The sequence below is a fragment of the Camarhynchus parvulus genome, chromosome 1A (genome assembly GCF_901933205.1).
Source record: "Camarhynchus parvulus chromosome 1A, STF_HiC, whole genome shotgun sequence".
NCBI lineage: Eukaryota > Metazoa > Chordata > Aves > Passeriformes > Thraupidae > Camarhynchus > Camarhynchus parvulus.
In genome coordinates this window covers 7,862,202-7,887,555 of record NC_044586.1, presented here as the reverse complement: position 1 = coordinate 7,887,555, position 25,354 = coordinate 7,862,202, and the positions used below count along the sequence as shown (strand labels likewise).

The following is a 25,354-nucleotide window of genomic DNA, read 5'->3' as shown; positions in this document are numbered from 1 at the left end:
GAGGGAAGAGACGAGGATCTGACTCCATGTTTCAGAAAGCTTGATTTATTATTTTATGATATATATTATATTAAAACTATACTAAAAGAATAGAAGAAAGGATTTCATCAGAAGGCTAGCTAAGAATTGAAAAAGCATGATAACAAAGGCTTGTGACTGACCGAGACAGTCCGGACAGCTGGACTGTGATTGGCCATTAATTAGAAACAACCAACATGGACCAATCACAGATCCACCTGTTGCATTCCACAGCAGCAGATAATCATTGATTACATTTTGTTCCTGAGACTTCTCAGCTTCTCAGGAGAAAAAATCCTAAGGAAAGGATTTTTCATACAACATGTCTGTGACAAATGAGCATGTTGAAGGTAGCACTGCTCTTGCCTCATGGCACCCAGAGCTGTCCTGGATCACTGAAGGTAGAAAGGATAAAGTGGGAATTTGTGGAAAAGGCCACTGGACTAGTTAAAGAAAAGCATGACCAATTCTGACAGCTTAAAATTGCCACTGAAACACCCAAAAGATCAAAAATCCTTTTTAGCTGGTAAAGTGCTCATTTTATCTTGGTTTATCACTTTGCATCCTGTGACAGCAGCATTTTTATGCCTGTAACAGATGCCCATAAGTCAGATGTACAAAGAAAGACTTGAGTAAACAAGTGCAAAGGAAGGCAGACTTGAGTGTCCTGGGGATTAACAACTTTCAGTAAGAGAGACAGAAGCTGCAACCAAGAGAAATACATGGTGTAAGAACTGGAGGTTGGTGGTGGGAAGAAGGATGCTGGTAGAATTCTAGTTGTAAAAGTAAGGCAAAAAAGATAATTAAAGTCTGGATAAAAGATATTAAAATCTGGAGTTTAATACTGCATGTGGTAAACTTAGGAAAGGTCTTACCTGAACATTGGAGTTAAGAAACAGGCTCAGTGACCACTACTGGCAGAAGTTTCTTACCATGTAATTTATTTTTGTTGCAGTTGGAATGTGTTGAACTTGAGTTTTTGTAATGTTTGTGTTCTTTAAGGAAAAATTTTTTCTTGCTGGTGGATACAAAAAAAAAATCCCTTAGTTTATAACTAAGCATAACTCTTACTCTTGTAAGTAAGACTACCCAAAGTATTGGGTGCTTTAATTAGAAGAATAACCTGCATGTAGACCTCTCATAGAGGACATACTAATATTCATTAGTATTTCTGTTCTTGATTTCCAGTATAGGTGTTCTTATCTTTCAAGAATATGTGCTTCTCTTCAATGTATTGTAGTTTGTTGCAGTTACACTATATTTTGTTATTATGTCTATAGAAAGAGAAATAAAAACATTTAAAGAGTTCAGCTTCTTAAAATAAAATCTGAATTGTATCTTTTTGCCCCATTATAACTTAACTGCCAAATAGTTGCCCAGCTTTGAAAGGGGATGCTCCTGGACTTCTTCCCAGGTTATTAGCACAGGTCATAACTTCATTATTCAAGCAAGCCATCTCTTTAGTGTCCTGTGCTTTTGGAGCTGGGGCAGGGCACAATCTTCTGGCACAATTTTACTCTTGGCAGTGCTGCCTGGATGAAGTAAATGCAGAGATGATACTCGGTCCTAGTGCTGCCAACTTCAGTAACTGGGTTTTATAGCCCATTGCAGCCTTAGTGTGTTCTGGGAAGGGCTGAGGCAGTGGGGAACAAACCTGGTTTTTATTATTTTGGTGATGCAGGCTTCATTCCTGAATGTCGCAACAAATTGGAAAGCTTAACGCGCTCATCTGCCAGCCCTTTGGAATGTGTTACAAGTTGAGGCTTTGTATCAATCTGCATGAAGCTACACATCCTAAGTGTGGCTGTGTTTCTCCTGAGCTGTCATTCAGCTAAGCTGTCTGATTGATGCAGAGGTGTTTGTCTGCGGTCCCTGCTCAGCCAGTCTGAGCTCCAGCAGGGACTGAGTAACCTCTGCACATGGCTGTGGGAAGCTCAGCAGTGCCTCCAGGCCTGGCTGGTTACCTGGTGTTCCAGTTCAGTGCATGCTCTGTGCATGGCTGCTCCATGGTGCACATAATAATGAAGTTTGTACTCACTGCTGTGTGGATTTACTTTTCTCCAAATGCTGGGCACGCTGTCTTACCAGAGAAAGCTGTGCCAGCTGGCTGCACACCCCTGTGTGCACTAGATGACACTGAGCTGGCTGTTAACTAGATTTTTCAGGTTACAGTTGTAGCCAGGCTTTAAAAAGCAAAGGTTTTTATTGCATTACAAATTTTTACACCTTGTAGTTTATGGTATTACAATTTTTTTACACCTTGCAGTTTATGGAATACTTTTTTTCTGAAACATGTGATCTTAATAAGCAATCTGCCCTTCAAGAAAATGCACTGTAATAATTTTAAATCTTTGGGGGTAGGAAATTATGCAAGGAAGGGAAGGAGATATTAAAAATTCATTATTAACTTACTTTACTATAAAGATTCTCCATCTAATTTAAAAAAGTCTACCCCTTCTCCATGGGAAGATAATTTCTAAACTTGCATGGTTTTTTCCACAAATAAAAATTGCTTTCTGGAGAAGGGAATACAAATTTGGTATTATTAAAACCGAAAAAGTTCACCCCTCCCTTGTTCTATCTAAAGTTCAGCATCAATCAAGTTACATCCAGTGTTTCTAAATTTAGGATAACAGTCTAAGCAATTCAGTTTTCTTAAAAACCAACAAAACTCCCACCACCCCAAAACACATGTAGAACTCATTTAATTGCAGGTAGATGAAGGAACATTCTTAGTCCTTTCAGCTTCTCCCAATTCGCATGTGACAGGGTCTTTGAGAAATTGTTTTGTAATAAGATAATGAGGGGAGTAGTCTGATCTTGGAAATCAACTTTTGAGTTTACTGAAGTCTGTGAGTATTTCCAGTTTCAGTGTGAGTTTGGCATACAGGGAACTGTTCCTCTTCTGGCAATGTGGCCCTTGACATTACTGAGCCATGCATGTCCTTGGCTCTGCAAATTTTGACCTTTTGGTTAAGATATCCATCCTGCTGCAGATTTGAAGTGCCCATGTATGCTGAAAAGTAAATCTGCAAGATCCCTGTGAAATTTGTGTGGTGACAGGTAGAGGAGCGTTTATAGATCTAAATGCCTCTGTAGAGCTCTGGTGCTACATTTTCTGAGTAAATGCCAGGAAAGGCACAAATGTTTTTTGGTAGTGGGTTTTAAAGGGTGTCATTGTCTGCCTTATACAAATGTAGTATTTTTCTGAACCTTTTGTTGAAGTAGGAATGAGGCTGGAATTTTCATAATGCTATATATAGCTTGTGGTTAAGGACAATTAAGCAGGACAATTACATTTAAGAAGGTGTCTTTTTTCATGGTTACTGCTTTACATTAGTCATCTTAGGTGTTATGAAAAATATACAGACAGGGTAAGCAAATAAAGCATATAAAATGAAGGCTTTGTGTTAGAGAACTAAGCAGAAATGGTAGAGTTGAGTTTGAAAGAATGATGTTGTCCATTCCTGTAGAATTATTTTTCTCCCTACCTCCTCATACAACCTTCAACACTCTAAACCAACACTTGCCTCATGCTGTGCAATGAATTTTGTATTTTTATGTACTGTATGTAAAATGTCTGAGATACATTATTTCAGGGAATATTGACACACAGGTGGCTCTGATAGCTTGACATGAATTATGCTTCTATAGAGATGGGGTGTATATTACTAAATTCTATCAAGAAAAGTAATCCTTGCTCAGGTGAGCCACTACTGAGTGCTTAGAAAACTGCTATGCTCTTGTCTTTCTGATCCTTCTCTACAGAGCAGTGTCATTTGGGCACTTCAAACCTCCATTTTCTTTGTTCTCTCCCTTCTTCTTTAATGTTATTTTAATAATGCACAAACCCAGAATAGCGAGCTGCCCATTATGAAGACTTGTAACTAAGTTGAAAAGGTTTGAGTCGGTGCTTTTTAGTCAAACTTCAAAACGGCTCTCCAGTATTTCTTAATTTTGTAAAGAGACTCTCAAATCTGTAGCTCCTGATGACCTGACAGTGCAAGCTGTGATGGGTATGAGTGATGCTGACACCGGTCTGTGTGTGTGTTTCTGTCCCGTGTGCAGCTGCCCCGCTGCTGCTGTACGCGAACCGCCGGGACCTGCGGCTGGTGGACGCCGCCCACGGCAAGGAGAACGCCACGGTGATCGTGGGCGGCCTGGAGGACGCGGCCGCCGTGGACTTCGTGTTCCTCAAGGGCTTGATTTACTGGAGTGATGTCAGTGAGGAAGCCATCAAAAGGACAGAGTTCAACAGATCCGGGAGCGTGCAAAACGTGGTGGTTTCTGGGCTTCTGTCGCCCGACGGGCTGGCCTGTGACTGGCTGGGGGAGAAACTCTACTGGACAGATTCAGAAACAAATCGGATTGAGGTTTCTAACCTAGATGGATCACTGAGGAAAGTTTTGTTTTGGCAAGAATTGGATCAACCCAGAGCGATTGCCTTAGATCCTGCAAGAGGGTAAGTCTTTTTTAAAATACTTACAAATACCAAAATTTGTACTGTTTCTTGTTTATAGGAATGTGCCTTTTGTTGACAGAGTGACAAAACTATCCCTTGTCTCCTCAAAAAGGAAAGAAGCACAGAAGTTTCTCTCTTTCATTAGGTGAAAAAGCCACCTCATAGGCCTAGGGTGTGATGGTGTTCACAGGGGTCCCAGGATGAGGGAAGAGATGAGAATGTTGACTCCATGTTTCAGAAGGCTTGATTTATTATTTTATGATATATATATTATATTAAAACTATACTAAAAGAATAGAGGAAAGGATTTCATCAGAAGGCTAGCTAAGAATAGAAAAGGAATGATAACAAAGGCTTGTGACTGACCGAGACAGTCCGGACAGCTGGACTGTGATTGGCCATTAATTAGAAACAATCACATGAGACCAATCACAGATCCACCTGTTGCATTCCACAGTAGCAGATAATCATTGATTACATTTTGTTCCTGAGGCCTCAGCTTCTCAGGAGAAAAAATCCTAAGGAAAGGATTTTTCAGAAGATGTCACGGCTACACTAGGGGACTTCACTTCAGACTTAAGGATAACTAATTGAAAAGAAGGCAAAAAATCCCGCTTGGGCAATTTACTGGAAAAAGAAGTGAACAAAGAAACTAATCACTTTGTAAGATGTTTTACCAGGAGCAAGAACCTCTGGCACCTGGCTTGGGGTTTTTTTTTGTTTGTTATTTTGCCTTTTTATTAAACCTTTTTGTTTTCCACACTTGCAACAGAAGCCATCCTGCTGATTTTTATGCCTCCAAGGGTAGCTGAGCTATCTTGGGTGTGTTATAGACCTCTGAGAGCTTATTAGACCTGGCTCGAAGAGGCTACTGTAACACTTGTTTGTTGCATGATTTCAAATGCTGTTGTCAAAGTTATCCTAAGCCATTTTGCATCATTTGTTTCTCTTTCTATTGGTGTGATTTGCAGACTTGTGAAGTTCCATTCATATTGGTTTGTGAGCAATCAGGAATCATCAGACTTCAGAAAACAGTGCTAGAAACTTAGTTTGGCTGTAGTGCAGAAGATTAGCAGAAATGGAGAAGTTCTAACCTAAAACTTAATAAAATCTGCTTTCCTTAAAAAGCTGTGTCAGCTGCCTGTGAACAGACAGACTTGTGCCTCTCTGAAGTGTCAGGAAATGAAATTTTTTGCAGCTTTGTTCGTTGTTGATATTCATGCTTTATTGAAATATTGGAAGAAATGGGAGAAGTCAACATACTGTATTAATAACAACTTGAGATGTGTTTTGAAGCTTAATCAGAAAATTTACAAGAGAGGCTCCTTTCCCCACCCTTGGGAGAATTCCTGTTTTAAAAATCCTGTGTTTTTGTCTCAGCTCCTTCTAGAACTCTGTTATAGTCTCAGCTCCTATTTGAGTCCCTGGATGTGGCTCTTTTTGCTCTGTTCTGGGCACAAAGCAGTGTTTGCCAACAGTGGAAAATTCAGTGGAGTTTTGGTGATGTTAAATGAATGGCTGGCTTGAGGTTACCCCCCAAAGGCAGTCATCTGTGACAAGGTGTTTGGGAGAGCCAAATTGGAATACTAATGGAATATCCTTGATGCTGTGTAGCCTTTTGAAAATATTTTATATCTGTGGTATAGAACAAGTTTTTACTGTATTTTTTCTTCCTTGATCAAACGAGCTAAGCTGTTGTACTGCCATTTCACATATGTTTTTCAGCCAACTCTTTTTTGGGGGTGACAAATTGGTGCCTTGCTTTTTTGGAAAGATGAAGGTTGTGTTTCGCTGCTTGCCATTTCTTTGCATTATAATTTTTGTTTGGCTTTTTTCCTCCAAAAGAAGAAAATCTCTGCAAAACTCGGCTTCTTTCCTGAACTTCATAGAAACACTATATTTTGAGTATTTTCTTCTACAGTTCCAATAGTTCTTTGACAATTTATAAGCAGAAGATATGTTTCTTTTCCTGTACCTATATTTCAAGCTTTGGAAATAACAAAAGTATGGATGTATGCTTTTTCCATGTATTCCCAACTTGTAAATTGGAGGCAATGATAGTTAGGTGTATTTTATTAGATTCTAAAACCTTTTAAGAGTGTAAAGAAAGTGTAATGTTTGTGTCTTTTCTACCCACCATCCTGAAAGTGAGAGAAAAAGGAAGGAAGCACACATTTAAAGTGGCTTTGATTTGGCTTGTAATCAGAGAGAATGAGATTGTTGGTTAGGAGTAAAGCTCTGTTGTGGAGCCTGTTGGTCTTTGTTTAGAACTGTGTTTGTATTTTCTGAACGTGCAGAGTAGTATGCTCAGCAATCCCAACTCCATGTTTGCACACTCCTTACTCTTTCTTAATACTTTACACCAAGAGGAAAATACAAAAAGACAAATGAAATAGGTCAGCAGTAAAGCAAACCTGTAACTTTCTCCATACTGATGATCTGTCAAAGCAGTAGGAGTAAACACTCCTAAAAATATGCTGAAATTTAAAACAAAATAAGCAAAAAAAGCAAACACCAAACCCCCTTCCCCAACTCAAAACTCCTCTGACCAAAGCAAAAAAATCCCTCCAACAACTGTAATTTAAGGACAAAATATTTTCTTTCTTCCAAATTTTTGAAGGTTGCTTTCTAAGTTGTTATGTCAAGGGTATGTTTTAAGAAGGTAATACAGCAGTAAATCCACTTTATGGTTTACCATATTGCAGGTGCAAAAATTGCAGTTCTCACATGTAGTTTTATAGCAGAAAACCTTTTCAGCTTTTAATAAATTTGGTTACATTTCAGAACAGCCTCCAAAGCTTGAAATATAGGTGGAAGGGTGACATGAGCACAGAGATGTAAATTTAAAAAGAAAAATAATTCCCCAAACTGTTCTTGTATGGATGCTTCTTTCACTAGTATTTACTTTTTTTTTTTTTTAGTCCTGTATTTGTCTTTTGGTTTCAAGATGTTGCCTGGCAAATAGTGGTAGGAGTGAGCCATAAAAAATTCTTAGAGCAGTTAATAAAATATGAAACCTGGAAAAGCAAACCCCCTCACATTTTCCTGCAGTCTAATCCACCTCCTATTATGCTCAGACAATGTTTGTTTCAGATACAATTTTCTAAACTTGCAATTCATGACAAGAAATAATTTAGCAGCAAAACTTTCGCTAAGGTCATCCTTACCAATTAGTTCAGTTTTTCATTGTTAAAACAAGTTAAATTGTGAAAAATAGTTTATCTAACATAGCATGCACCAAATGTTTCATGAAAAAGCTGAAAGCTGATATAAGTCCCAAACTATTAGGCTTTTCTGGGGTTGGATGTATGTTTATTAAATGTATCTCTCTTGCTGAAAACATGAGACTGCCTACTTGGAAATGAAATGTTAACAGTATAAGCTAGCAGAGATACACAGCGATGAATAATACATTTTCTTGGAAGTGTCCCACATAGTGAAATTTAGTAAAATTTCAATGTTTCACCAGTGCTCTGGTCTTTCTCACAACTGCTGCTGTAGGACACTCCAGGGTTGTGAAGGTCACTGCTTGGTGCTGTGATGCTTTGGAGGAATGTCACTGGGCTCTTTCAGAGCACATTGCAGAAGCAGTTGAGGCATTAAAGAATAAATTATTTGGGCAGCCTTTACTTCACTGCCAAAACCATCAGGTGATTGTGTGTGAGGTTCTATGTGTAACTGAGATACTGGAGTACAACTTGGACTTGGTTCCCATGTCTGTTATCAGTAATAAGAAATGCAGTGGATTTACTAATGGAAAATATTTCTTATTTGGTAACTGAGGCACAGCAGCCAAGTCTGGGTTGGTTTTCTTTTTTTTTTTTACTTTCTGTAGGAAGGCATTAAAATCTGAAACATCTATATTCTTCTCACTGGCCATCTCCTATGTACATTCTGAGGTTTGAGCTTCTCATTGCTCAAACTTACACTACAACTTCCTTGTTTTACTTGTCTTGATACTCAATAAAAATAGCAGGAAAGAGAAGGACCCGAGATGAAGGTGAGGGGAATGGGATGTTAGTTTACCCTTCTTTTGAAGTGAGCTGGCAGGTTCCAGGAAGGCTCCTTGGTCCTACCCATCCTTTCTGGAACTGTTTTCCTGACTGGTGTTAAAACACAAGGCCCTTTTTAATAAGATCTGCAGCTGGGGATAACACTGACACTTTACTGGTGACTTTTTCCAGGAGAAGACCAGGAGTTAGATCACCAAGTGCAGGAGAGCACTGTATTTAAGAGCAGCTCACATGAAAGTTGAGCAAGTAGAAAAGAGATTTTTCTGCTTCAGCCCTCAAGATGAAAAAAAAAGCCATATCCAGCTTCTTGAGCAAGTATTGCTTTAAAGTGCAGTTTTGTATATTTGTACTGCTGTTTTCTTGTTGTCTTGGGTTTTTTTGTTGTTGGGGGCTTGGTATGTTTGGTTATTTTTGCTTTTTAATTTGTGCAGCCCTTTTGTCCTTGTGGTAAAGGATTCATTATCATAGTTTCAATTCCCCCAAAATTACCCTGTAGACAATCAACTTTCTTCATGAGGAGCACTATCAGAATGAGCTGGCTTTTCTCACTTTTATGTGTGTATTGTTCACCACAAAGGGAATTTTAAGTGTCTCCTAGAAGTGCTGACTAATTGCTTGCTTTTCAGTACATGTTTTAAATCAAGTAACTATATAGAGTTACCTTAATTGTTAAGGTCTTGTAAAACTTTTGGGTTGTAAAGGGTTTTGGCTAATGAATGGAATTAGAGTACAAAGAGCTACAACACTTTTTATGGCAGCTCAAGTTGATTTCTGGATGAAGTACTTTGAATGTTGGGGAAGATCTTCAGGTTTAATGGGTGCCCTTCCCCCAGCAGACTTGCATTTTTTTCATGCCAAATTTTGCAGGGAACACATAATTTTTTTATGGACTTACTTCTTTTGTTTTTTTGAAAGTTGAAAACTGGTGTCTGAGCATGTCAAGCACAAAAGTTACTGTCGTACAGGGCTCACATCTTAGCATTGCAACGAGAGATTTGTGGGAAGTGGTAGTACTTTTGCTGAGTGGTAGATGTTATACAACAGAATAAGAAAAGGGAAATGGACAGTTCTATTAACAGTTACAGTACCTTTGATTTGGGGGAAAAACATTTTAAAAATGAAAAAAAAATCAGAATTTCTCAGTAAATTCACTTGTACAGTATCTTTTTGTTTTCAGGCAAGTTAACATAACATAAAATGGCACTTTGGATGTAAATTCCCAAAATAGTGCAAATGACTGAAGGCTTTGCTTCATACCTTCTCTTGCTTGATGCCACCTCTCCCCTGAGCAGATGATTTCTGACTGGAAATCTTTCTGCTGCTCCTGTGCTGACAGTAGTTTCACAGGTGACAGATCAGTACACTCAGCTGATTGTTTGCTGTATAGCCTGGCCTGTGTACCAAGGAGGTAATTTTGAGGTTTTACAGGTGACATGTGGGCAGGTGATATGAAATCTGCAGACTCCTCTGATTATGGCACAGAGATTTAGAAGGTGTATTTCATATTTCTTCACCTAAGGAGACTCTGTTGATCAGATGGTGTTGATGATTGCAAATACTTCACTAAATTCGGGTAATAGCTGGGATATTAAAAATCCACAAGATACTTTTTCATTACTTAAAGATTGCAACAGTATTGCAGAGGTTGTCTGGATGAAACTGCAGCAGGAATGGCCTGCCTTGCCTCTTGGGGCTGCATGTAGCTCCGGGAAGATCTAAAATGCAGCTCTGCTGTCACTCATAGGTGAGTGATTCTTGCACTGCTGGTTGACTTCAATCTACAGGCATGGCCTTTCAAAGCAGAGAAGGTTGCCTAGGCCAGGATTATACTGCCAAGAGCCTGGCACAGCACGGAATGTTCTTGCCATCTCCTGCCCCAGAACTGCTACAGCTCCCTTTGCTTCTCAGGTACAAGCTGTTTGCAGTTTTGCTCTTGGTCCTATGAAGGTCTTTGTGGCTACTGGAAACAAGAGCAGACATTATTAATTTACTGTAATAGCCTTGAATTTTAACTCAAGGGGGTTGTTTGTTATTGTTTAGGGGTTTTTTAAATCTCATCGACAGGCAAAACTTTGCGAAGTTTTTTTGAGATTGGTCCTGTATGGTCCATGCTAGTTTCTAGTCCTGTGCTAGGATATTTCCATGTTGGATTGATGCAGAAATTGTAAAGGTGTCATTTTGTTGCACAGCTCAAAATGTTAGCTCCTTCCTCATCATCTTTTTTCTCCTTGTGTGAAGGAGGAGGTGAAGGAAGGTAACCAGAAACCCACATACTTAAAACAGTGAGGACTCGGAGAGGTGACCTCTCTTGTAAATCTTGCTGTGCTGGTTTTAGATGTTACTGCCACTGTCTGCCTGTCCTCACCCTACTGCCAGAGGTTGCCAAGAACTCAGAGGAACATGCTTGCTAATATATTTTCTTTATTTTGCAGTTGTTTTACCTAGTTTTTATCTTTGTGGGAGGAGATGGGAGAGATTTAGCTTGCTAAAATCAAACCAGAATTGATTAGTGCAGGACAAACATTTTTCTTATAGACTTGTATAACAAAGTTGTAGATGTTTTTAGCTTTAAGCAAGTTTGAAAATAGTTTTACATCCCTACCTCCTTCATTCAGTTCTTGGGCTGGAAAACAAGGCTGTGGAGGGGATCAGTTGGGAGCTGTGCTTTCCAGCTCCTGCAAACCTTCTTGTGAGTGTTAGGAGCATCTTGCAGCACTGTAGAGTTTGTCAGAACACTTCAGTTCTTTGGCTTTTTTTTTTCACTTTTTCTTCAGCTTCAGACTTGTTTGGGTGAGACATGTATAAAATGATGTTCTGTTGGCAATTTAAGGTAACTTTCAATGGGATGATTTGTCCTGTCCTTTAACAGGTCAGTGCTGTAGTGATAAGGGTGACAGGAATTAGTTAACTTCATGCAACTTGCTATAAAGTATTCATGTATCAAAGTATACTTCAGATTTGCATGCAGTGTTTATTTAATAAGTTAGAATGAAGTATTTAAAGTAAGGTAGTAATTTCTGCTCTGCATGAATAACATCTGGTGATGAGTCTTTGGGCAGGCTTCTGTATCTGCATTTTCAGTCCCTGCAATTAAAATTTAGCATCCAAGTCTAGACTATGAAGACCTATTGTATTTAAAAAAAGAAAAATCATGATTTTAAGCTTCTGTTATGCATTATGTTAATTAAAAAATATTTTTTCACACACTTCTAAAAATGAAAATATGAAGATAACTTTTAATAACTTAACAAGAACTCAAAGGGACCATATTAATTTACAGCAGAGAGTTATAATCTGGTAAATTGTTCATTCTGTGTTCTTGCTTGAGAATTCCAAAGTAGCATTGCTTGTGAAGGAAGTGGAGAGGCTTTAAAGGAAAGTCCCTGCAGTTTCTGAGGAAGGGGCCAAAGTATAAAAAAAAGTCAAGAAACAAACCAAAAACCTTACAAATAATCCTTCCCTCCCCCAAATGTAACTTAGATAAGTTGGCAGTGTTTGTCAGGAAATCATAACTTCAGAATCCATGACAGCTGTTAAGACTCGTAGCCAGGAGCTTGTGATTGCTCACTAAAACCACTGCAGCTGACTGAGCTTAATAATCACAAGGAATTACTTTTATAATTCATCTTGGAAAAAGGTTTTGTTTGTAATCTCTTTACTATCTCAAAGCAGGATATTACAGAGGAGATTTTTTTCAGAAATTATGATGAGCCTTGCACACAGTGTGTCTTAAGGCAGATCTGCACCAGAAGACAAAATTAGCCTTTAGTGATTACAACTCATTGCAGTGAGGTTTAAACTTTTTTTGCTGCATCCTGCAACTATCTTCTTGCCTTTCTTGGTGAGCTGCAGCACCACAACCACACTTTCTGCCATAAAATGAAATTATACTCCCAGTTCTTGCTGTGCTGTGTCAGCCAATACACCTGTACAGCTGACCCAGGGGCATTTGCAGCTGTACAGAGCCAGCCTGAGTCACAGCAAGTCAGAGGAGCATGGTGGTGTCTGGTCTTTTCATGGGGTACACAGATGGAAGAAATCTTAATTTCCTTCACTTAAAATCAGAGTAGGGCTGGTTGTTGTGGATTGGGTGTGTCCTCCATCCGTGTTTTGGGGAGTTACTGAAATGTGTTCATTTTAGAGTGTAAAGTTTGGTCCAAACTTTAGAACAAAGGTTTTGGTCCGTGTTGTAGAAAGTGGAGCAGAAAGTTGCCTTTGTTCCTCTGGAGGACATTGATAACTGGATTTGACAAAAAAAAGATTGATTTATGGTTCATTTCTTGAAGAAAGCTGATAAATTCTTTTGCTAGCATGTTTTGAAACAGGCTGATAATATTCTTTAAGTAAACTATGGATTACATTTGTTCAAAAAATTAAAATCAGAGCACTCAGCTGTATGAAATTTCAGCATGATTAACAAAGAAAATAGTCTATAGAAGAACCATCTTTATTTGGCTGCATTCCTGGAAAAAAATAAGGCTGTCCCTGTGGAGAATGAATGTGTTCCAGTTCTGACATCTCTGTAAAGTGGTCAGATAAAATGTTACAGGATAATACATTGTATGGAGGACATTTAGCAAATGCAGCTTTTACAGTGCAGCCAGTGAGAAAGGAGGACATAGCAGGGACAAATGCTGAGGTGGCCTAATAAAATACCTAAATAAGCATTTTGAGAACTTTTGCAGTGACCCTGGGACAGAAGCAGATTAGAGTTGGTTCACATTACAGGATGTCAGGGCTGTTAGTGGAGCCTATATCTGAACCAGTACTATTCAACCATCTTAGGATCTGTGTCTATATGCCCTGAAAATCAGCTTGACCAAAACAAGTTACTGCTTTGGATTTCTGCTTGACACTTGGAGAAAGAAATTACTCCTTTTAACTCTTGGCTGTACACCTATAGCCTAAGTTGTGATTTTCTGGTTAGTCTGTTTCTTTGGTAGTGGATTCCCCCTTCTAGATTGTTTTTAAAGCATCTGGCCCAGTTGTGGGTGTTCTGTAATGAGGGAAAGTAATAGAAAAAAACCTGAGCCTTGTCAGTGTGAGCAGAGTCACTTCAGATCAGCCAGTGATGCTGTTCCATGGTATTGCTCTAGATTTTAGACTGTGTACTTTAAATGCATATGTGTGGGTGAGAATGTATATGTAATATGTGTTTGTGGTGTCTGTGTCTAGTTAATTGTATCTCATCCTTGAAACCGTCTAATTGGTTTGTACCTTAAAACCTAAAATCCAAACAAACTGACGGAACATCTCCTTCCCACCCCCAAAAAAAACCCCGACCAAAAAACCAAACACAAACAGCAAACCATAAGTGTCCATAAATATGGAATCCTTTTTTTCCCCTTGAACTGATGGGCAGAAATATAAAGAATAGGAACACATTTTCTGGACCTTAATGGTTTAATTAGAATCCTTCTAATACCACTCTCCTAAAGAAAAAAAAAGTCAGCACTCTGGGCCTCTCTCTTCCACCCTCCTCCCCCGCCTCCTTTCTTTCCCCAGGGTTGTTTAACACATACTTTACATTTTCATTTCTCATTTTCATTTCTCATGGGAACCGTGTAGTTTCTCACTTTTACATCTTAATTTCATGTTTCAGCATAAAGTATTAGTTGTATTAAGTTTTCTCTGTCACTTCAAGCAAGAAGTAGTAAAGATAGGAAATTATGCAGCTAAGAGCACTGTTAAGTCTAAGAGGTTTTTTCTAAATAAATCTGTGTTAAGTGTGAAACTTGCTCTTTTTATTCAAAGGATAAGTAAGATCTCTGCTCTAGCCCATTGTTTAAAAATTCCCTTAAAATTCAAGAAAATGGTCTTGTTTGTGTGATTGTGTAAGCTTGTGTGGTTCTTTTGCTGTGTATTGTAGCAAAGCATATAAATGTCTTTAATTCTCGAGCAGAAGCAGATTCTTTTACTATAAACAAGATGTTTGTCATAGAATAAAACTGTGCCTTATATAATGATCTAACCTCCAGGTTAAATTCTGACAAACTTACTCTTGTACTAAAAGATACTATTTTGATATTTCTATGATTTTTAGCATGCATTTTTCTTGTATATGCAAAAAAAATTTATTTCTATGAAGTGCATGTTTGGATCTGGTTATAAGCCTGGCTAGCCTGGTGTAAAAACCAAGCAGGGGAGGGAAATTACTCCAGAGGGATATATGGTTTATAAAGTAGAGGAACTGTAAGTCTATCCTGGAAGAACTTTCAGATACATAAACCAAAACCTGCCTATTTCTTGCTGTAAACACTTGAAATGTGATGGAGCTTGAGCAGTTGTTAACAGTCCAGAGCTGTCTGGTTTAATTGTCCCTGCTTATGTGGCTAAACTGGTGCTTCACCTGATCATGAGATGTCACACAAACACTCTACTAGCTGTATAAAAAGTACAGATTGTGCTGTAATTTTACTGTGCCTTCCTGATTTAACAATTTGTTGTTTTATTGCAATAGCATGGCATGCTGTTTTAATCAGTATTTTGTAATGTGCTTAGTGTGGCCAGCAGTGGTAGCGGGAGGTTCTGGCTGAGCATTTCTGTTGCCCTGTCTCTCCACACGTGTAAAGGCAATTTCTTGGCTGAGCAGGAGCATTGCTGGATGTGGTGTCCAAGCCAGCCCTCAGTGCTGAGCTGGCAGCTGTAGCATGGCTTGGCCAACCAGTCAGCACTGTAACCAGAGATTTGTTTTAGTAAAGCTCTGATTGCTGCTCATAACCACTAAAAGCTTTAGCATTAAATAAATTATATAGTCCTAATCAACATTTTATAACTACAAACCAAATTTGGATTTAAATGATAGATACTATGAAAGCATGAAAGTACAATGTGTTCTTGAGGTTTGACAGAAATGTGTTACTTAACTTGAGAAGAATTGTCTCCTTGCATAAAAGAATGTTCTTCTATTTAAAGAAATGAGACTTAGAAAACTGAGTCCTTAATATAAATGTATTTGTTTTAATGTAATTAAATATGGTAATCTTTCATCAGCTTGTATAACCAGAGCATTTTGCCCACTATTTAAGTAGACAAAGGGCAGCCTTTTTGATAGCCATGAAATGTAAACAGGTTCTCCTTGCTTGCAGTCACAAGTTTCCCCTGTCTGGGGCAGCTTCTCATTAAACTGTGGCCCTATTGTTGCAAGTCCTGTCTTCTCTGTATCCCTCTTCAGAATAAAATGGCTGCTGTCACACACAGATAATTAGCTTATGAAAATTAAAAAGGAGATTCCAGAATGTGGATGATTTCTACGCATCAGCATTTTAAATGTCCAGCAGGACACACCTGAAATAGAGCCAAGCAGTGTCTGGAAGAAAGGGTTGGTAATTTTTGTGTTTTGGGGCTTTATGGTCATCCATAAAGAGATAGTCTTGACATTTTCTCCAGTATGAATAGGACTCCAGATGCCAAAGGGCCACCTGTGCAACAGGGTGGGAAGTTTTAGATTTTTGAGTTCTGGTTCCTGTTCAAGTTTTTTTTTTTACTCTTCTGCTTGCAAAGAGTGACCTCTGCAAATAACTACTGAATATTTTATCTGTAGAGTTCACCAGTATAATGTTAGCAGTATATACACCAAATGATCTATGAATAAGAAGTGCCTGAAATGTGTTACAGAAGCCAACCCATTAAAAACAGAATGTAGCTGCAGAACAACTTGGTTTGGGTGTAAGTATTTCAGAGTCTGCAAAGCCTTTGGACTTTTATCTGGAAGCCTTCACAAGCATCCTTCCTTGCTGCTTGTTTCACCTCACACTTTGTGGTCCTGGAGCTAAGGAATTGGAGCAGCTATCAGGATGTTTGGAAAAGATGGAGGAGAGAGAAACTCCTGAAGATGCTCTAAAAGTAAGTTCATAAAGATCAGAAGTAAAATTTGTTATATTGGAAAATGCTGTATAGACTAGCAGAAGTCCTATATTTAAGGTAAGAAAAGACAAAACAAATAGAGTGACCCAAAACAATTAAACAGGCTTGATGAGAACACTTCTGAAATAAAGTGGAAAGTCATCTATGGGAATTACTTGATGCTTCAACCTTGCTTTGAGTACTGCCTGTCTAATCTTAAACTCATGAGTGACTTGGCATCATTCTTCTATTGCTGATTTTCAGGACTAAATTTGATTGGGGATTGTTGTTCCTAAATTTACAACTACCTGCTTAGCTAGGGAAAGGAAAATGTTTTGTAGCAGTGGAAGAATCTGCAGAGCCACTTATCTGTAAACTAAATTTTTGGAGTGAATATACTAAAAAAAAATGGCACTAATGGAAAAGCATGCAGTATTTTGAAAACAGGGTTACTCAGTCAAGTTTCTACATTTAAAAAACTTAGTTAGAAGCAAATATGTGGGTTTTGAGGTGGAAGAAGATGAGACTTTTTTGACTACATATTTATCAAGATCATCTAATTGTGCCATTCTTCTTTCCTTCTCTCCCCTCCACTTGCCTCCACCATGTACACCATCCACTTTTCCCACTTTCAAAGTGTGCTTTGCCATCAGCTTTTGGAGGGAATGTGTGTAATGTAAGCATTAGGGATATCCTTTGGGGTTGTGGCTTTTAAGGTGCTTTTCTTTCTCAAGTTCTGCTTTCCCAACTATATTTCAGATGCTCCTTAGAATCTGTCCTGTGACCTGTCTGGTTTTTCAGGCTGGCTTGTTGTGGTAGACCATACAGTTTGGACACATAAAATCACAGTATTATTCCTTTTTTTGCCATAGCAGTGTTGACCATGCTGTTAAGGTAGAGAGCTCTGGTTTTGTACAAAGTTTGTGGCATTCCAGTGTCCAGACTTGAATGATTGTTTTTTTTCGTGCAGGACCCTAGATACCATATAAAACTCCTTTTCAGGAACTGCTGAATATGGAATTCAAGGGTTTTCCCCTTGAGATGGTAAAGGATATAATTAAGCTTAATCTATGTATTTTTTCTGACCAAAATCACATTTAAAACAGTGTGATGACTGCTCTCCCCTCTGTGTGTGCCAAAATTGGTTAATGAAGTAGAGTTTAGCTGGGAATTTGAGAAATGCCCAAGCTACGTAATGAGAAACAAGTATGTAATTAATTTTGTGCTTGACGTTTTTAAAAATCCATTTCAACAAAAGGAATGGCTACATTTTTCTTTTGCACATGTGTCTTTGTGGCAAATGTATGGTTCTTGTGAACCATGAAACTTGCTATTTCCATGATCTTCTGTTGCTTCTAGGTAGGTTTCCTTTGGTGTGAGCATGGTCAAGAAGTTCACATGAATGTAAGACAAAGCTTGTCCAACATATATTGAGTGAATGCTTGACTGATGTTTTTATGATGGAAAAGTTCTGGGTCTTTTTTAATGAAACAATAAGAAAAATCTATGGGAACAATTAGCCTTTTTATGTCTGACTTTGAAGATATTACATGACTTGTTTCTTCATTTCAGCCTGTCCCTCTGGAATTACAAAGTCACTGGCATCTATTTTCTCAATACTGTTGAGAGCTGTGTACTAATCTTCACAGAGATAGTTTGGTGTTTTCTTTGTGTCACTAACTGTGAAGTTTTAAGGATGTAAAAAAATAAAACAATTTAATGCTCCAAAATTATAATGGGATATGATTGATATTGATTTATTAATTGATATATCTGGAAAGTAAAAAAAATTCCTAGGTAAACTGTGTACCTAAAGCTTTTGACTTTAAATAGTTTTATTTCACCTAGAACTACCCTGTCTTGCATAACTGAAAACAACACCACTTTAATGTAGTTGTGTTTCCATGCCTGATGAGAAATCATGTAAGTTAAGAAAGTGGTAATTTAGGGCCTGGTGCAGTCTCCACCTAGACATTTGTAGACTGAGTTATGCAATTCACATGCCCTGTTATATAGTTAATTTGATTACAACACCTCATTCAGTGTTTCAGCAGTAGGAACTGTTTGACAGGAATGGCCATGCCCAGTTTTATTTCAGAGTATCCTATTTTTCCTTGACTTTTCTTGTGGATCGATTTGTTGCCCTCTTTAGGATTCAAGGTGCTTTAAGTTGTTTTCAAAAACTGAAATTCTCTGTAGTCAGCTGATTTTGGAGACAGTAGTGGGCATGGACAGCATTCTGGTTTGGGGCAGAGCTGCCCTTCAGTGAGGGTATGACTGCAGTTTAGTAGTGAAAAAGTTGAATTGGTTCTTTCAGAATTCAGTTTTATTTGAGTCCTGGTCTATTTTTCACAAGTTTCCCTGAATTTAAGTTTGTGTCTATCACCATGGTAAGAAGTAGGAAGGTATGAAAGTGGAGTGGGAAGATAGAAGGTTTTACATTAAACAAAAATAACTAGTAGTGAAGACAGTGTGACCCGATAAAGGTGTTTTTCACAAACACACATGAACATCAAGCTCTGTTTTTTCCTCCTTTAAGTGTTTTACTACTATTCGTATTGTGAGAAGTAGGGTTGCTTTCACATATCATAAGAGGAAGCAAACCTTTTTTTTTTTTTGCCAACCACTTTTTAAGAGTTCCCTCTGCTCTTTCAGGCTTTTAGTCTGCTTTGTAGTGTTTTGTGTGTGTCACTCTTGATGTGTTCCAGAGTGCATTGGATGAATTTGTTGATTGAAGCAGTTCTTTTATTTATCTCTGGAAGCACAAGAATGGGCAAAACATGTCAGCAAAAGTAAGCTGAATGGTTCTACAGACAAATTTTTGTTGCTGCCAGAAGAAAAGTACCATGTGATTAAATTGGTATTTTGAAGTGTATTTTCAGTAATAAAATCTGTGACCATTGCCAAGGTGAGTGAGGTAAATGTAAACTCTACTGGGAGTGCTGTTCACAGAAACTTAGGCACTTTTTTATGTGTAGGTTCTTTTTTGCATAGAAACACTTAGCTGTGTGATTTGTGGAATGATTGTGTGAGTAATGTTACACCAACACATGGAAATGGTGGCTGCTGGGCTAGAACCAGGGTCCACTTGGAGGCGTCTGTTGTCATGTGCACTTGGTTCTGAGTTGGTGGGTAGTGGTTTTATCTTTTATATTGGTTTTTATATCAATGACAGCTCACAAATCACAACATAGCACAAAGCCTTAAATAGACAATTGCTTTAGGGAGCATTTGATTGATGGTTTGTCACCCAAAAGGGCACAGTCTGCGAGGTTTTGGTGTTGTAAATGTCTAAATGTAACCTGGGAAATGAAGTCAGGAAATGTAGCAACTGAATATTTTAGTTGAGGGTGAGATGCTATTTAATTTAAGTTAAAAGCTGTCAAACCACTTGCATAGATAAATAGATGATGTCTCAAAGGAAGGTTTCTGTGTGTAACTCTTGCTATAATGAATGCTCAGCTCCTGTGATTAGCAGCAGAGTGGGCCATGATATAAAGTATCAGGTATCCAGATAGCATAATCTGAAATAATTTTGAAAATGCCAACAGCTGGTTTACACAAGGAAGTCAGTGTGTAGAAAATAACTGTATATGGTAGCGTTGCATCACTTGCGCTTCAGAACTTACTTGTTTAGATAAGGAATGTTTAGGTACTGATAAAGTTGATGACTATATGCCCTGAAATGGCAATAGTTACAAGCATGTAACTTTACAAAAGCATCACATATTTAGTGGTGTAATATTAAAAGACAAGAGTTTTAGTAGTGGTGCAGTTGGCCTTATCACTATAGTGGAGTGAGTGATTTGTGTAGCACCGAGCAGATTCTCTGTGTACTACAACATTTTTCGAGGGGTGGATAACTGAGAATTTTGTTTCTGATTCTTCTTTGTGTGGTGTATTGTGGTTTTGGTGGTTTTTTTGATGACAAATCCTGAGCAAATCACTATTTCTGACTTAAGTTTCTTTTTCAAGACATTTAATGTTATTTAGCTGGTTTGTGAGCACAACGTGGTTATCTGTTTTTCTTTTTCCCGTCTTCCACTCCTGCAGATTCCTGCTGGAAGAGGGACTGAGATTATCTCTGCCTGAATGGGATAGGCCTGGGCCAAAGCTGTGCCAGCCTTTTGTGATTGTTTTAAAATGTGTGGAGCAGCAGCTGTGCTGTTATATACTCATTCTAACAGCACTGCTTGTCAAACAGTTTAGATGAATTAGAAAGGCAAAAGTAAAAATGTGTTTCAAAACCTAGAATTAGTGTAAACACTTTTGGGAATGCTTTGGGAGATTCTGAGATGAACTCTAGGAATGTTTGTGATAAAAGCATTCTTTGCCATTGCTGCATCCTTATGACTGTAAAAAACATGGTGCTAATGTACTGCTGAGCTGTATATAAAGAAACAGAGGTGCTGACCTGTCTTAATTTTATATGATTTATCTTTTCTTAACGAAGAGAGAAATCATATAAACTGAATTAAATGGTGAAGTAAGAGCTAAAGCTTTCATTAAAGGATTTTCAGTTAGTTGAAGCTGGTGTAGAATTACCTGACCATTTTAGTTGGAATGCCGATTCATCAAAATCGACATTTTTGGTGGAACGTTTGTTTTGACAGCTTTCCGTAAGGCTGACATCCTGGGTCACATGGTTGGGGCCTTGAGTTTCTTGTTCTCTTCCAGTCCTTCCACAGTGGGTAGCTGGTAAGGTGGGTGAGGATTTTCAGCTGTGGCAGCATTGTGATCTTACTCTTCTTAGGTGTTTCTGTTCACACTGATATTTCAGTTTTAAATCTTATTGTCACATGCTGTTCCACTGCAGTGACAACGAAGCAATGCTTAGATGACCATGAAATGTCTACTTCTAAAAAAACATACTGCCCTTTCCACATCCCCAGTCCCCATTCCTTTGTCAGCTCTTCCTCATTCTGGCTCTGTGGTTTGTCCTACACTGTGTGTTGCCTAGATGGAAGACAGGATCAAGGCTTGGCAGGCTCACCAGAATTTTTATACCTGTCTTGTAGACCCTAGAAGGCAAGAGGGTGATAAAAATACAGGTTTGAGGTCTTTTTTCATGAGATAGAGCAGCTGAAGAGAGATGGAGCCTCTTTTATCTTCCTGTGCTTGTTGACCTGTATACTTCCATTGTATGATCTGGTTGACATACAGGAATGGTATTTATCTGTTTGCTGTTCTCATAGACAATCTTTCTTTTAATAGGTACCAAGCTGTCATATCAGTTTTCTAATTTTTGCTCACTGGTGGTTTTTCTCTAAGGTTATTACAGACTTGAAGACACTTTAGTTACATGGTATCCCTATTTAAAGGTCTGATTTTCTTGCTGACTTATTGAAGTCCACCCTATGAAATGCAAAAACATTTAACTTTATTACTTGTCAAAAGCAATGTCATTAAATTGCTACAGCAGCCTTCTAATTCACTTTGTGATTTGTTCATCTTTTGTCTCAGCAATAAGCAGCTGACTTTGTGCAAGTTGGATTGTCTTTAAATATAGGAGCAGATGCAAAAGAGGAAATATACAGAGTTATTAATAGACCTTTTAATAATTTTTTAGATGTTCTTGCTCCATCAGCTTCTAGCACAGGATGCATTCTTGCTTCTACAGGTGGGATTGGGAGAACAGAAAAGAAGTAGCATCACTTTACTACCAAAATAATTAGCTCATGGTTCTCATGTACCACTCCAGTCTTGTCAGAACAGCTGTTAACTGAGAGTTTGAGCTGCTTAGGGGTGTGGGGATTGGATACTGCTGTGGTGGAGTGGCAGAGTTAGTGACAGGCTATTCTGCAAACTAATACCTCTTTTCTCTGATAATTTTGTCTTAAATATGCACAGCTCAAAACCAGTCTGGGCACAGATTAGTGCTTCCCATGGAGGGTTGAACCAAAGAGCAGCAAGCCATTCCCATGAGAGTACTGCAAGAGCTAATGTGGCTCTGTCCAAGAAGTTTTATCAAGAGCTCTGCTGGCTGTCTAGCTTTCCACATATTTCATGCATGGATATCTAGAGCCTCTTGCTACCTCTGCCAATGTGATTAAAAGCCAAAAGTTGTTAGTTGGTGATAGATGGCAGTTTTCACTCCTGACCATGGGTCACATGGAAGAGTGCAAAGGAAAGGGCTGCTGCACAACTTTGTGGTATTCTTCATCAGCCCCTCTGAGGTTACAGATTTATGCATCTGAGGTTTGTGCAGCTGAGAAAAGCAGTATTCACAGCTTTTCACACTGAGTGTATGAGATTGGGTTGTGTTAAACTAACACTGAGCACATGCATACAAAAACCTGATGGATCTAGGAGCTGACAGTAGCTTCAAAACAGGGATAAAAGCGCCATTAGTAGCTAATATATGATGCATGTGTGAATACTGTGCAGGTGTCTGTGCTACTCCCAATTTTACATTTGCAATTTGTTGCTCAGTTTTGGTCAAGCTGGGCCCTAGCTTCATCTCCCAGTGACCTCTCCTGCATGTTTGTAACAGGGCACCCATATGGGACAGGCACTGCTCCAAGTGCTGAACCTGCTGGATGTGCTTCATTTAGTGCCTTTGTTTTCATTAAACTTCAAGGAATCTAGCTTGATGTGCCTCTTTCTAGATGATCACATTTTCTTCATTCCATTGTTCACAGAGGAAGTTCCTATGGGCTTTTTCTGTTTGTTTTCAGAGGTTTTGCCCATTAGTGAAAATGAGTCAACATCCAGTTCATTGCAGGGGATGCACAACAGAAAAAGCAATACATAGATCCCTGGTACTATGTTTCCTTGTAACAGTCTCTTTGTGTGAACTTTATTTAAATGATCTAGGAAAAGTTTGCTTGGGTTTTGTGTTGAAAAAACCCCTAGTTTCTGTCTTGACAGAAGTTTCAATACCTCTCTAGAAGGAGCTATCCACAGAGGAGATGATGGCCCCGCTTAAATACAGAAGTTGGTGACTTCACTTAGTCCAGGTATAACTGCCTCAGTGACATCAGTTTGGATTGATGACTCTTTGCCTTTGAAAAGAACAAAAAACCCATGTGGTTATCTCTCATTAGGATATAAATGAAAGCTCAATTCTTGCCAAACTGAGCAAGCCTTATTTCTTTCACTGTTATCTGGGACCTCAAGAAAGGCACAAATCCTATTTCTTTCCGTTTGACAGTCAGAAAGCAATTTCTGAGGGGAGATATTCTTTTGCCATACTTAGGTACTCAACTGCCCGAGTTGAGCTGCCCACCTCAACTCCCTTTGCAGCCACCTCAATTGCCTTTACAGTCACTGGAGCAGGGTGGCTTTCTCCTTGGGCTGAGTCAGAGCAGTTCTGTAACCTCCTCAAAAAGCTACTTCTTTCCACCATTTGTTTGAGGAGCCTAGTTGGTGAACTCACCCTTTGAAACTGGATTTTTAAATTGGACCTTGTGATTAATGCCACTTACCCTCAAAGGACTCTGATTATTTAGAATCAATAACTATTTGTTTCAGTGCCTGATTTGCTGAGTGCAGTTGCTTCTGTGGACTGTAAAAATGATAGAGGAAAAAAATGTATGTTCTTGTTTTGAAAAATTACTATAGTTTAGCAATTTAATTGAAAAACTGAAATGCCCCTACAATAAAACAAACACCACAAATGTGAGTTTATTAGACAATTTCTTAATGTGATGTAAAAGACTGAACAAGAGGGGCATCTTGCTTTCTCCATGACCTCTCCAAGGTGATCATAGTGAAGCCACTCATGATCACCTTGGAGAGATCATGGAGATCAGGAGAAGTGCCTGAGGACTGAACGAAAGTAAATGTCAGTCCAGTCTTCAAAATGGACAAGAAGAAGGGCCCTGGGAACTATTGACCAGTCAGTCCCACCTCAATCCCTGGAAAGGACATGGAATGCCTCATTCTGGAGGCATTCCATCAGGCTACCTCTGTCCACATGGAAGATAAGGCGATCAGGAGCAGTCAGCATGGGTTCACTAAAACTAAGTAATGTTTAACCAACCTGATTGCCTTCTACAGTGAAACAGCTGCTTGGATGGTAGCTGTGGAGCAGTGTATATTGTCTGCCTTGACTTCAGCAAGACTTTTGACACTGCCTCTCATGACATCCTCACTGCCAAGCTCCAGAAATGTGGGCTGGGTGGGTGGACAGTGAGGTGGACTGAAAACTGGCTGAGTGGCAGATCCCAGAGGGCTGTGATCAGTGGCCTAGAGTCTAGCTGGAGGCTTGTCACTAGTGGTGTCCTCTAGGGCTCTGTTCTGGGCTCAGTGCTGTTTAACTTGTTCATCAGGGATTGTCTGAGGGGTCGATGCCTCCTCAGCAGTTCACTGATGGCACAAAGCTGGGAAGAGCAGCTGGCAGCCCTGAGGGCTGTGCAGCCCTTCAGAGGGACTCAGCTTGGAGAGATGGGCAGAGAGGAACCCTCTGACATTCACCAAGAGCAGATGCAGGTCCTGCACCTGGGCAGGAGCAACCCTAAGCACTTGTACAGGCATGGGGCTGATCTGGGGGAGAAGGACCTGGGGTCCTGGTGGACAATGAGTTGTCCCTGGGCCAGTAGAACCCTGGGGTGCATCAGGAAGAGCAGTGCCAGCAGGTCAGGAGTGATCCTGCCCCTCTGCTCAGCCCTGTGAGGCACATCTGGAGAGCTGTGTCCAGCTCTGGGATCATCAGGACAGGAGGGACATGATGCTCCTGGAGTGGGGCCAGCAGGGGCTGCAGAGATGATTTAGGGCCTGGAGCATCTCCCTGGCAGGGAAAGGCTGAGGGAGCTGGGGCTGTCCAGCCTGGAGAGGAGCCGCAGCTGAGAGGGGCCCTCAGCCCTGGGTGTCCCTGTGTGCAGGGAGGGGCAGAGCAGGGCCCAGGCTCTGCTCTGGGGCCCAGCAATGGCACCAGAGCCATGGGCAGGGACTGAGCCCAGGAGGTTCCACCTGGACATGGGGCAGAACTTCTTCCCTGGGCAATGCCCAGGCACTGAACAGATTGTCCAAAGAGAGTGTGGAGTCTCCCCATCCCCTTTTTAATGGGAGTCCT

At 39.5% G+C, this 25,354-nt stretch overlaps 1 protein-coding gene across 2 annotated transcripts in view; it reads left to right on the top strand.

The window, feature by feature from the left end:
* LRP6 (LDL receptor related protein 6) overlaps window positions 1-25,354 on the top strand; it is a 116,484-nt gene that overhangs the window by 11,177 nt on the left and 79,953 nt on the right. For both annotated transcript variants that reach the window (XM_030960786.1, XM_030960785.1), the window contains exon 2: window positions 4,087-4,480. In XM_030960786.1, the coding sequence (XP_030816646.1) occupies window positions 4,087-4,480 (394 nt within the window). The remainder of the gene's footprint in view (window positions 1-4,086; window positions 4,481-25,354) is intronic.